General features: G+C 47.1%; 4 protein-coding genes across 4 annotated transcripts; 2 read left to right on the forward strand and 2 right to left on the reverse strand.

Annotated features, from left to right (window-relative positions):
• Positions 1-399: 399 nt before the first annotated feature.
• Positions 400-2048, forward strand: N7446_004006 (cytochrome P450; the record flags this gene model as incomplete). Its single annotated transcript, XM_058512755.1, has 4 exons — positions 400-438; positions 498-1610; positions 1666-1832; positions 1895-2048. 4 exons carry the CDS (start codon positions 400-402, stop codon positions 2046-2048), a joined length of 1473 nt encoding a protein of 490 aa, XP_058374084.1.
• Positions 2049-4339: 2291 nt separating this feature from the next.
• Positions 4340-5782, forward strand: N7446_004007 (cytochrome P450; the record flags this gene model as incomplete). The annotated part of the gene is made up of 1 exon (XM_058512756.1): positions 4340-5782. The coding sequence occupies one exon, from the start codon at positions 4340-4342 to the stop codon at positions 5780-5782; it is 1443 nt and encodes a 480-aa protein (XP_058374085.1).
• Positions 5783-7625: 1843 nt separating this feature from the next.
• Positions 7626-8533, reverse strand: N7446_004008 (uncharacterized protein; the record flags this gene model as incomplete). Its single annotated transcript, XM_058512757.1, has 2 exons — positions 7626-8195; positions 8252-8533. The coding sequence occupies 2 exons, from the start codon at positions 8531-8533 to the stop codon at positions 7626-7628; spliced, it is 852 nt and encodes a 283-aa protein (XP_058374086.1).
• Positions 8534-10357: 1824 nt separating this feature from the next.
• Positions 10358-10802, reverse strand: N7446_004009 (uncharacterized protein; the record flags this gene model as incomplete). Its single annotated transcript, XM_058512758.1, has 3 exons — positions 10358-10377; positions 10462-10688; positions 10771-10802. The coding sequence occupies 3 exons, from the start codon at positions 10800-10802 to the stop codon at positions 10358-10360; spliced, it is 279 nt and encodes a 92-aa protein (XP_058374087.1).
• Positions 10803-12793: the final 1991 nt, after the last annotated feature.

The following is a 12793-nucleotide window of genomic DNA, read 5'->3' on the forward strand; positions in this document are numbered from 1 at the left end:
TTTCCTGCAGTGCATTTCCTTGCATTTCCTATGCCATTGACCGCCATGCCTTGATAGAGAAACAGCGGTCAGGAGGGCTTCTGAAAACACTGTACTCTAATTAATTTCGTGAAAGAGTGGCAACATTGATGCAGGCTGGCTGACGTGGCCTGCACACCAGCGAAGAATATGCGTACCGTATCCATACTGGGTCCTCGACACGATCACGGCGCAATACTGTGTAACAGCGGGTTAGCTGACGCCGAACAGCCCTGATTTTGATCGCTCCAAATTGTATTAGAACCACTTCGAGTTATAATCTGCTGAACGTGTGGTAGTCGTCTGAGAGCGCAGCTGCTCTTCAACTCCTAACAAGGCAAAGCTGTTTTTCATGTCATATTCGTTCTTCCAATGGCCTTCATGAGTGTCTCCCACGGTATTTACCAATTACTCTTTCTAGTGAGTATTTCCAAGCCATCAGAACAACACCCTCCAAAAGACTAACCAGTGGATGATAGGCTCTTTTAGCCACGGCGTGGAGAATATATTCGAATCGGTTCCGTCACCCTCTTAGTCATTACCCGGGTCCTTTCTTCTGGACAATTTCAAGATTGCCTTACGCGGTGACCTACGCCCAAGGCACACTACATAGGCGGGTCCGACAGCTCCATGATGTGTACGGGGATGTCGTCCGTGTTGCTCCAGATGAATTAAGCTATCGAACCGAGCAAGCGTGGAAAGACATCCATGGCTACTCGCGGAACTTCCCCAAAGACATGCGGTTCTATCAAACGTCCAAAAATAAAGCCCCAAGTGTTGTTGTCGCTCCAGATGGCGTCCACGGTCGGCAGAAGCGAGCAATTCTCCGGGCATTCTCAGAGCCCGCGATGAAGTCTCATGAGCACCTTCTGAGGCCCTTTGTTGATTCTCTCATTCAAAAGCTCCAGCATACCAGTACAAGTACGGACGGTGGTGTCGTGGACCTGACAGAATGGTATAACTATATCATGTTCGATTTAATGGCCTATGAGCTCTTTGGCCAGTCTCTCGGCTGCCTTGAAAATGGAACGAACCACCCGTGGGTGGACATGCTATTCGGGTCGATCAAGGTATGGGCTTTTCTCAGTCAGTCCAAGTACTTTCCAGCCCTTTCCTGGATTATCAAAGCCGCAGTGCGACTTTTCTGTCGCGATCTTCTCAACCATCGGAGCAAAAAGTTAGGTTGCATCGCCTCTAAGATTCCTGAGGGAGAGGGATCGGACTCGAGCTCGCCAACATTTAGCAGTTGTCTCCGAGCTAACAAAGGCCCTCACTCGACCCTTTCCACAGAGGAGGTCTTGTCCAATCACAGCTTCATAATGATGGCAGGTAGTGAAACTACCGCAACTCTGTTGTCTGGCTGCACATTCTTTCTCCTGAAGCATCCGCTGGTGTACAGGAAGCTTACGTTCCAAATCCGGAACCGTTTCTCCTCGCCGGCAGAGATGACATTCTCGTCTCTAGCGAATGTGGCATACCTGAGGGCCGTGCTCCAAGAAGCATTGCGGATGTATCCGCCGCTACCGCTCGGCATGCCGCGCGTTGTACCGCTTGGGGGAGCTATAATTTCGGGCCAATTCGTGCCAGAGAAGGTAAAGAAGCTCTCTATAATAGGCTATCGATATGGAATATGACCGACTTCAACAGACATCCGTTGCTGTCGCTTCGTGGGCGACCTACCGGTCCTCATCCAATTTCAACGCCCCTGAAATGTTTCTTCCGGACCGCTGGCTTGATGACGGCCTTGGTGATAACGATGTTAAAGGTGCTATGCAGCCCTTTTCGGTGGGCCCACGAGCGTGTCCGGGAAAAAAGTTAGTTGCCTCTCTTTGTGGACGATGTCGAGTGGAAGGCTGATTGAGATTCAATATTGCAGTCTGGCCTTTGGGGAGGCCAGTTTAGTCCTTGCGCGGTTGATATGGGCGTTTGATTTAGAGTTGTCAGCACAATGCTCCAGCTGGGCAAATCAACGGGCCTATATTATCTGGGAAAAGGGCCCGCTTCTGATCAAACTGACGCCGCGCATTTAATATCCACGCTTCTTGTGTTTTAACTGCTTCCTTATCCAGCACGATGTCAGTTAGATCGCGGCCGGAACCACCGTCGGCAGGCACAACAATCGCAGGTGTTATCTAAACCCAGATCCTCGTCGTAGATCTTTCCATGTTCCCGCCCATCACCGGAGCAGTGACTCAATGTTTCAGTCGGGGTTGGCTTGCGGAATTGGCTGGTTGCTAAGTTGGATAGACGGAGAGGGACTACAGTCTAGTCGGGGAGTAAAAGGCCGGGGGAGTATCGCGTATTGGAGCTTATGATGGATTCTACTGCAATAGGTCGAGCTTTTGGGGTTGAGAGCTAACATAGTACTTTCCGGCTGTCGCTTATATTTACATACGATCCAAGTCCTGAAGATCAGGGTCAGTTTGCATGTATGGTTCCAGATGTAAGAGACGAATAAAAGCGGTAGTAGAGGGTAGGAACCATAAGAAACAAGGGGAACTGTGTTGGTATACCAAGGTCAGCCCTCTACAGCTATTGCCTGGCCTTCGTCACCCAATATGCAGACAAGGACAACGGCTACAAGTGAAAAGTACGATGGGCAAGATATCTGGTGATTTAGCCAGGTGGGTCAGAAGTACGCCTTGGGTCCTTCCCCCGCCTTCTCCCCCATTCTCGAAAACACAACCAGAGCATTCCATCTGAATTACGAATATCTTACAGCAGCCTTGAACTCCACTACATGCTAAAATACGATGCTACCAAGCAGGGATTGGTGGCAGAGCAAGCTGAGACAGTGTATGCTAGTGATCCCTAGACGAATGAGATCAAGAACAGTACCAAGCAGAACCAATCTTGGATGGAGAGGTTTACTGACATGAAGAAAAGAACGAATGTCAGGGAGCAAGGTTGAAATGTCCCATAGATGCCTAAAATACACAATGTTACGACAACCGCAATGCTAAAGATATTAATTTACTTTACGAAATTTAAGGAGGGTGGGTCGCTCGACATAAATCCTTTTTACCCTCGAGACGTGGGGCGGTAACATGCTGTGCAACCAAAGCCAGCACGCATCAGCCGGACGCTGACATCCCAAATGTAGTACGTATATATTTGTAACCACAGAAAGTCCAATTGCAGCGGTGTGAGCTGTAAAACGCATAAATTATAGTTTATTTTACCGAAATGACCAAAGGACGTCAATACTAATAAAACCATCTTAGTCATATCATTCATATATCGTTAACCTCCGTACATGATTTTGGGATTCTACTGGAACCCTGACTAATTACTTCCCAGTGTAACATCAAAACCCCAAGCGCTTTCCCCCAACCTCTCCTTGCTTCCTGTAGCCGATGCAGTAGGTCGGTATGCATGTTGTCTCCACGCTCTCTTGATCCCTTCCTTCATTACTTGGATCGATCTAGATTAATTTATCGATTCAACTGGTTCCTCTCCTGGATTAGACCTTCTCAGCGCATAGCCACAGCCACACGATAACGCGTCAGCTTGCTTTAGCAGCTACCCAAGGACCATTCCCTGTGCGTCCACTGAGATGACGATGTTTATCCATTAACTGGGTTGGGTCTCCTATCACTTTCACTCTAGTAGATTTCCGGAATGTGCCCATTCTGGATAAAGTAAGTGGCAGTCTCTACCAATTAAGGTCAAATGTTTCTCTCACCTTCCTGCACACCCCTCATTAATGCTGCTTCAGGCCTCATACCGAGCTTGGTGACGTTCTCAAGACCCGCCCGGAGCCTAATCTTCATCCGTAGTGCCTGAGCCTTGCAGAAGGAGTCGTTTTCCCACATACTGATTCAATCACCACAGCTCATGCGAGCTACATACCAAACAGCTCCGTACGCATCTACGGCAATGGTTAACGCTACTGGCTGCTCGCCGTACCTCGTGTAACACTTCTGGGAACTAATTATATAGCCTTAATCACCAGTGGCAAAGTGGTGAATTATTTATTAACTCCCTTGAATTACGATTAGCCTCCCTTTTGGGCATTCTGATCATCCACCCTTGTTGATACGCAATCCAACATCGTCAGCAGGCCTCCCAAATCCCAACGCCATTATCTTGTTCGCTTCAATTGTACTCATTTGAAATAGTACTCTATCCTTCGACAATTATGTTTTCAGATGAATGGTGTCTCGACAGATTCAACCCATTTGGCATAACAAGGAACAGCTTATGCATTTTCCTCTTAGTAGCCTTATTCTTATGCTGGTCTTCCAGTGCATGGTCTTCAAAGCAGCAAAGGCTGCCACCAGGACCGCCTGCGCTGCCATTCATAGGCAACTTGCACCAAATGCCTCGGAGAAACCGCTGGAGGGCTCTCCAACGCTGGCACAAGCTGTATGGTCCAATCATAAGTTTACGGCTGGGCCAACGCATCGCAATCTCCCTTGGTACCCACAAGGTTGCACGAGAGCTCCTCGAGTTGAGAGGTAACAATTACAGCTCCAGACCACGGTTTGTGGTAGCGGGGGATTATGTTTCAAAAGGGCTTCATTCAATCTTACTTCCATATGGCAATCAATGGCGGATACACCACCGGATTCAAAGGGAGCTTTTGACCAATCGTCGAACACAAGCGTATCGCTACCTTCAAGACATCGAAAGCAAGCAAATTGTGTACGACATGCTTAAATCAAGCGACTTCGTGGGGCATTTTCGTCGTTACACATCAAGTGTCATGTTTGCACTGGCCTACGGGAAACGGCTGGAATCACCAGGTCGGCACGAGATAGCTGAAGCTAGCAAGATCACTGAAAATATCTCCTTGGCTGCTGACCAAGCCAAGAATATGATCGTGGAGGTATATCCCGTATTGGATTACATTCCTCGATGCTTCGCTCCATGGAAAAGGATTGGGGCTCGCTTGCATGCCCAGACGGTGCAATTTTTTGAACAGCAAATGCTGGAAGGCCTAAGAAGCCCAGCGTGGAATTGGTCTAAGCATATCGTCGCGCTGAAAGAAAAAAAGGACCTTAGCAACAAAGAAATTGTTTACATTCTGAGTGCTCTCTATGAGGCTGGAAGCGAGACCACTGCGACCGTGCTTCAAATCTTTGTCCTAGCTTCTGTTCTCCATCCGGAATGCATTGGCCGTGCACAACTGGAGCTTGATGAATTAGTTGGGAATGACCGAATGCCTACTTTCGAAGACATGCCGCGACTTCCCTATGTGAATGCTTTCATCAAGGAGGTCCTTAGGTGGCGCCCAATCGCGCCCTTGGGAATTCCACATGCGCCGAGCAAGACTGATGAATTTATGGAATATCGTATCCCTGAAGGGTCTACTATATTTCCAAATAATTGGACGCTCGATTTGGACGATGCAGTTTTCCGGGACCCATATGCGTTCAAACCGGAAAGGTGGCTTGAAGACCCTAATCTTCCTTTGAGCACCTTTGGATTTGGTCGGAGAGCTTGCCCGGGTAAACAGATGGCTGAGAACTCATTATACATTGCAATATCACGGCTGATCTGGGGGTATAATTTTAACCACGCCTATGAAAATGGGCTTAGGGTGGAGCTGGATCCGTGGGATATGAAAGAGGGAGTAGTTTCGCCACCGGCTACCTTAAGCGCAGTTTTATCTGTGCGAAGTTCTGTCCATCAGCGGATTATCGAAGTGGAATGGGATTCGACAGAAAAAGATGTTAATGGGATCTTGGGCCAAATCGAGAGCATCATGGAGAGCATCATGGAGAGCCGAACAGCTGCCCAGAAGGATTCGTCTCCGTAGGATTTGGGCGTACATTGGTTTATTTTCTGTACTTCTTTGTTGAGGGGCTGAGCCTGCACTGTGAAAGGTTCTCATGGTATTGCAATAGGGATCTCTCCACTATTGCATTTTTGTACGGCCAGTAGTCTTATCCGTGGTGGGTATATAGTACTCTTATATTTCGGGATTCCTTGGAGTTTGTAAGTCTTCAATTCAATTTGTTGAAGTTGTCTGCTGGTTCGATGGTCTTCTTACTTTTTTCCTCCTCCCTTCATCGATTCTTACTCCTCTTTGTGTACCCTTCGACCAGTATGCATCGCCCCATATCTAAACGAATCTGCTCCTCGGCCAAACAATGAACTTCACGCTAGAGACCTAGTTGCGGATGACCTTGATTATTCGGTACTAGCTGCCACAAAGATAGGAAGAAACTCCAAGAACACAGCTTGCAACGTGTGGCCGAAGACAAATGGTAGAAAAAAGGCAGAGAAAATGCTTTGAACATCGTTCCACGTCTGATATTGAGCTTTAACGTGTCTACGAGTCTCCAAGATAGGCCCGATACGAGATCTCACCGCAACACCTTAAACTACGCACATACGGGTCCGCTCAGTCATAGTGCGAATCCTGCCTTTAACTTTGACCAACCCTGCGACGCGAGTAGTATCCTATCTGCTTCCCTACATCGTTGGGGGACAGAACTTTGGTTCTAATGGGGGCCCCTACTGTGGGAATATTCACCGCATTGAATGGACTCATCTGAGCTGCTATCTAATACTTTCTCAACCAAAGGAAAGAGAGCTCTCTACCAAAAGTGCTCGCGTCAACTTAGTCACCAGGGTCGACTATAGGGATCATGATTCGAGATACGTAACAGCCCAGGATTCCTGGTTCGAGTTTGAGCGAGGAGAGATTACTTGCTAAGCATTCACAATCCCCAGAGCTCGGAAATTATCTGATGCGTTCCAGGACGCTCTGAACAACTTGGCTGTGGACCCTGACCTCACGGAGCTTCTGCGTTACAAATGTGGACATATACGAATAAGGTGAAACTTTACGTTATGTCCAATACCTTAATGGATCTTTTCCACTGTCTTAAGGGACTGGATGCACTCTGGCAATGCTTTGATAGATTCTTTTTGCGTCGGGCGATGCTAGCATACGAAAGGAGGACTTGGAAGTTCTCTTGATTGTGTGTTAGGGGACATTAGCATGACGGGAGAACCGGGAAACCTGCTTTTCATAAATGGCCTGATCGAGAATACTTGTCCGCCCCGCGCTTCCTTTAGCTACGGGAAAATAAGTCTCCAATCCCTAATTTAAGCCCCTCCGTGACCAAACTCGGAAAACCATCAGTCGGGCGGCGGGGGATTTGGGTCACGTTGCTTTGACCTCACTATGGACTATCTGTATCACGAGAACCGCGGAGGTATTTCTAATGTTCCGACCAAAGCATTCATAGCGGCGCCGGGCATGGACTACAAGAACTAAACGTGTCATGAGACTAGCAACTTTATGACCTATCTCTCTGCCTTAGTGAAGATCTCACAGATGCTGGCTGCGCAACGCGAGGTTGACGTTGCCGATAATCATGAGGTCGATCATCCTGGGGACGCGTTTCAGGAGATGCACACAGTCTTCCTAATGTATGGTGTCAGATACCCATTCAGCTGGATTACCCAACTCCGCAAACTTAGGAAGTGGATTTGCCGTAGGTCGACTTGCCTATAGAGTAAACTGAGTGGACTTACCTGACGCCGTGTGGCTATGGCATCTTTGGAACAGGGTCAATGGCGGAAGAAACACGGTCAATTGAGAGCGGGATATATGCATCCTACGTACACAATTTTTCAATTGCAATCCTTTACGTAGCCATAGCCCGGTCCAACCCCCCCAAGCGTCTAGCATACTGCTGCATCACAGTCGGAAGAGCATCATAAACGCACGCCCAGCTTGCATATCGTGGCAAACGAATGAGCCTCCCACAGCCAGATTCAACAGCAGTAATCACCTTTTCAGCAACGTATTTGGGACTCAACACCGGGGTAAGTATTTCATATGGCGTCTTCACCCACTTGAAAAGCGGAGTCTCCATCTGTCCAACTTCCACAAGAAAGAATTTAATCCGCCCATCATACCCGTAATAGCGTGCCTCTGCATCGAGGCAATGATGTAAGGCACTCAATGCAGCCTTGCTCGCAGTATAGTCAGACAGACCTCCAGGATATACATGTGCGACAACGGAGCTGACGTTAACAATGCTAGCATTCCTTTCACTGACAATCATTCGCGGGAGGATAGTGCGAATAGTGTGTACTGGTCCCATCAAGTTGGTGTTGATGGTCTTTGAGAACGCGTGAGTTGGGAGTTCGTGGAAGGGGAGCTTGTTAATTGAAGTTGCGGCACAGTTGATGAGGATGGTAGGAGTGCCGAGCTTCCGAAGTTAGATTATCAGACTTGTGTATGTATTGTCGAAGAGTCTGAACTCACTTCAACTTCTATCCTGTTCACTACTTGCTCAACTTGCTCTTCGATTGCAACATCACACTTGTAGTACCTTATTGTCTCTCCTGAGATGCTGGGGCTGTCCCCAAGATTTATATCGAGGACAGCCACCTTGACTCCGTTCTTTCCGTATATATTGGCCATCTCTCGTCCGAGTCCGCTGCAGCCGCCAGTGATAATGATCACATTGTCGTCTGTCTGACAGGTAGTAGAGGGATGCCTTTTATCGCGAAGCCTGACCAGCAGCGCCAGGGAAATGACTATCATCGTGCTTGTTCCACAATATAACATTATCATATTTTGATATGACATTTCTGATGATCTTTTGGTCGGGAATAGGTGTCAGATGGGCTGAGGAACAAGGGAATGATTGTTTGTCTGATAAGCGTGGGTAGATCCAGGTAATAAGGCAAATGAAATTCTCTTCCATTTCTTTCTGTGGACCCTTCTTCTCGATACCAAAATTTTAGATGACGCATGGTCTACTTTCTGGGCTCGATTCATGATAAGATTACAGGTCACGAAGGTGAGCTTATCGTCCCACCTCCCCTAGGAAGGATCGCGAATATTGTGACACCGTGGTGGGATTATCGCAATGGTCTTACTCGGCCACGCAGAGACTACATACCGGCAAGTGCGGTATTCTGAATCACACCTGATTTAGCGTTGTCGCAATTCCAACTGCATATATACGTAATTCCTGCACGTCATTAAGGCCCAGGTCAGTCTCGGGTGAAATACCTTAGGAAGCCGGAATTGCATTTCTGATTGTAAAAACGCAGTCACAGCTCTAGTGACTGCACCACACTTGTATCAGTCGATTCAAGACCTTAAGGATGCAAGGATACATATTCTTTGTTCAAACCGTGCGAAGCTAACTCCTGATGGTAAACACCAATCATTTGTGCAGCTTAAACTTCTTCTCCTTACAGCGAATTCTTTATTCCCGGCAGTCACTTTCGATAATTTTTCATCTGTTACACAATAGATATCATAGTGCATCGACATCTGCGCATGCAAGATCCGTGCGTGCTACGTGTCCCAGTATGACGACTTGGCCGAGTCATGGGTTTTGGCGCATTAGGATATACCTCATAAAAGCCTATTCCTAGAAGTCTGTGAGGGCTCTCTCTGGGATGACCTCTGAGATGTGGTGCAATATGAGCCGAAAAATCAAGTTAATGCATGGACCGCACAGCTGTGTACGAGTTATATCCAGACCGATCACTGCTGTTGAAGGTTTGTTGCTGGCACGACTACTCACCAAAGACTGAGAGGATGCTCACCCGCGAGAAGAATCTGCGGGCTCCTCTGGAAGGATTGCGTGGACCAAACAAGACGATGGTATACAGTATGCAGCTATAAATCAATATGCATAGGGTGTGTTGTGGTGCAGAACAACGCCTCGTACGGTCCATGAGTGAGATCATGGCATAAAGGTGGTTTACAAAACAAAATTTACGTCTTTGGAGGCTGTTGGTATTTAGATTAATTTATTAATCCGACTGGTTCCCCTTCCAGATTAGGACCTCTTAGAGTATAGCTATATAATAACACGTTAGCTTGCTTTGGCAGCTACGTAATAACTTTTGCTTAGACGTCGACCGAGATGAATTTGTTTATGAACCGAGTCATCCTTATTTTACTTTTACTCTACTAGAATTCCGGAGTTTGCGCACTTTGGATAAATCAGTGGCAGTCTCAATATCTCTTGCACTTGTATATTGTACAGTAGAATTCGAAAACAGTTTACCCTTCAGACACTCACGCTTTGTTTCTCGGCCCGTACCCGAAACCACGCTAATCCGCATTGGGTTATGTTAAACAAAACACATGATTAGGCGTATCGCGGTATTGAATGTATTGGGGTTTCGTGTCTAATGAATCATTGTAAATTACCGTATAGACCGGTGGAATGTTCTGGGGAGTTTATCGGAAGCGCAGGAAAAGATTCATGCGCTTTGTGTATCGGGGAGATGTATACAAGGAATGATACATTGTCAGAGCAGATGCGCGACATGGATCCAGGACTAACACGTTGGATAAGGGTCGAATTGCTAGGGCTTTATTTATTTCGAGGCTTGCGGTGCTTCAGTATTCCGTGTCCTGTCCTAGAAGGCTGGCGCAATAGAATGAACCCAAACCAAAGGTTATATTCCCAACAAAATCCAACCATAGCCACGGGGTAAACATACCCTTCCCCGGACCAAGTCCAAACCAAGCATTGAATGCGAGATAGGGGATCATGGCGAGGCCAAAGGCCTGAAAGCTTCGCCGGGTCATAGTGGCTGTTCCTAGGAGCATACCACAGGTTGTCGCTTGCGCTCCGAAGCAGCGCATAAGTAGCAATGTCGTGTGATCAAATGAGATATATCGTGGGGTAAGGCATAGAGTGATGACTGATGATGGAAACAAAAGACACCTAGACAGTCTTAATTATTAATTTGAGTTTCTGCTGGGAGATGTATTGTAGCAATTCTCGTTATTCAGTCAATGTTACTTACCACGCACCCATGCCTGAATATCCTAGAGACATTATTCGCTGGACACGTCGGACTATCTCTAGCCTCTGTGATAGACTTGCAGAAGCCATTCTAGGGGATAGATAAAATATTTCTCCAAACCAGTATTCGCTTTCATCAAATTGTTCGCAAGATTTTGATTTCGAGATGATTGAGATTCCAGGGGAAAGGACTAGCGTCGGGCGGAGTAACTATTCTCCATACAGGCACGTGGTTAGGTTATTTGTGTTGAGATGCCTAATCTCCTGCAACTCAAAAGTCTTCGAATTCATATAAAATTGCCTATGGCTAGGTATGCATGTAGAGGTCAGCACGAATACAAATCCGCAACTTTTTGGGATATTCGTATTCGCATTCGTAACAGCGCCCGCTGAAAAAGATGAAAATAAAGGTACCCAAGCCATCAAGTATTGAGACGTTATGATTCATAATAATCAAATAGCACAGGCTGCGGGAACGGCATAACGTATTTCACATGCGAGCCGCCCACCCAAGCGAGCCGCCCACCCCAAAACACCATAGTAAATACAATATATTCTACATTTTTATCTCAACAACCACGTCTTAGTTATATTTCATTACTTACTAATGGCTATTGATAAGGCCGATTAGCACTATGTTTCAATTTCAAGGAAATCAAAAAGCCATATTATCATCATTTCAAAAATTACTGAAAATTACAATGCCATGAGCTATAAATATATATATCACAACCACGAAATCATACAAATTCTCCAAGCTCCCTAGAGAGGCTAGTTATCACCTCAAAAGCATTATGCTAAATTGAAAAGTACCTATGAGCCATGGTTGTTGAGATATAAAGCTGTAATTTATCGCATTTACTATGGTGTTTTGGGGTGGGCGGCTCGCTTGGGTGGGCGGCTCGCATGTGAAATACGTTAGCGACCGATTGACCTGCAAGTGATGGTTCTTCTGGCCCTTGTTAATACTGTACGATCGGTGATCAGGAAGAGTTGTCCCGGTATTGACATAGCCTGACGACTAAGGCCTAAATATGCCAACAAGCTTTGATAAGGTAAGAGAAAGCACTGGAAGAGCATCACATGTCGGCTTTATCATGAAGTATCATCCAGATATTCTATGTCAAGCGCAGACGTTCAAAGTCACGGGTGAAAAGGCGGCCAATTCTAGCCTCAAAAGCGGTCATTTTCGGTGTCAATTCCGCATGTCCTCAGATTCTAAGCAGTATTAGTTGACACGGTGAGCGGGACGCCGAAAACCGTGCCCATTGCACCTCTTCCAGATTTCACCCCTAGAACTTTCCATGGGAAAATACGGTAATTTACCATGGTTTCAGGGGATATTACAGCCCAGTACGTTAAATCCGACAATACTGCTAGACAGGGTTAATTTCTAATTTAACCCCATATGGACTAGCGTTGTTTCTGGTACGGGCCGAGAAACAAAGCGTGAGTGTCCGGGGGTAAACTGTTTTCGAATTCTACTGTAATGGTTGAGGGGCTGCGCGAGCAACCACAGACATCGTGGTATACTCGGACGCTTCAGGACGACATGGCCATTTGGGCGCCGCAGCGGCCGTGCTGAATGACTCGCTAGAAACAACCGACAGCATACAAGTTCAGGTTGGACCCATGGACCGATGGTCCGTCCACGCTGCCGAGCTGATTGGGATCCTGTATGCCATCAACGTCATCAACAAGGTCGCCCTCCGACACTGGAGAACATCCCATACGCGGGTGAGATCTGCCACTATCCTCAGTGACAGCAAGTCGGCCCTGCAAGCAGTCCAGAATCCCGGGAACAAGTCGGGACAACAGATCATCCATGCCATTCTGCAAGCAGCCAGGAACACTAAGACCCACGGCACATCGATTCGACTACAGTGGATACCCGGACATTGCGAAATGCCCGGGAACGACACTGCCGATTTACTGGCCAAAGAGGCAGCCATACCGGGAAAAACACACCCGTTCTGCTTTTTGCTATCACGCGAGAGAGCACACATTAGGCAAGGGATCCACGC

Source organism: Penicillium canescens (genome assembly GCF_028828765.1).
Source record: "Penicillium canescens strain IBT 15451 chromosome Unknown utg000003l_segment0_segment0, whole genome shotgun sequence".
NCBI lineage: Eukaryota > Fungi > Ascomycota > Eurotiomycetes > Eurotiales > Aspergillaceae > Penicillium > Penicillium canescens.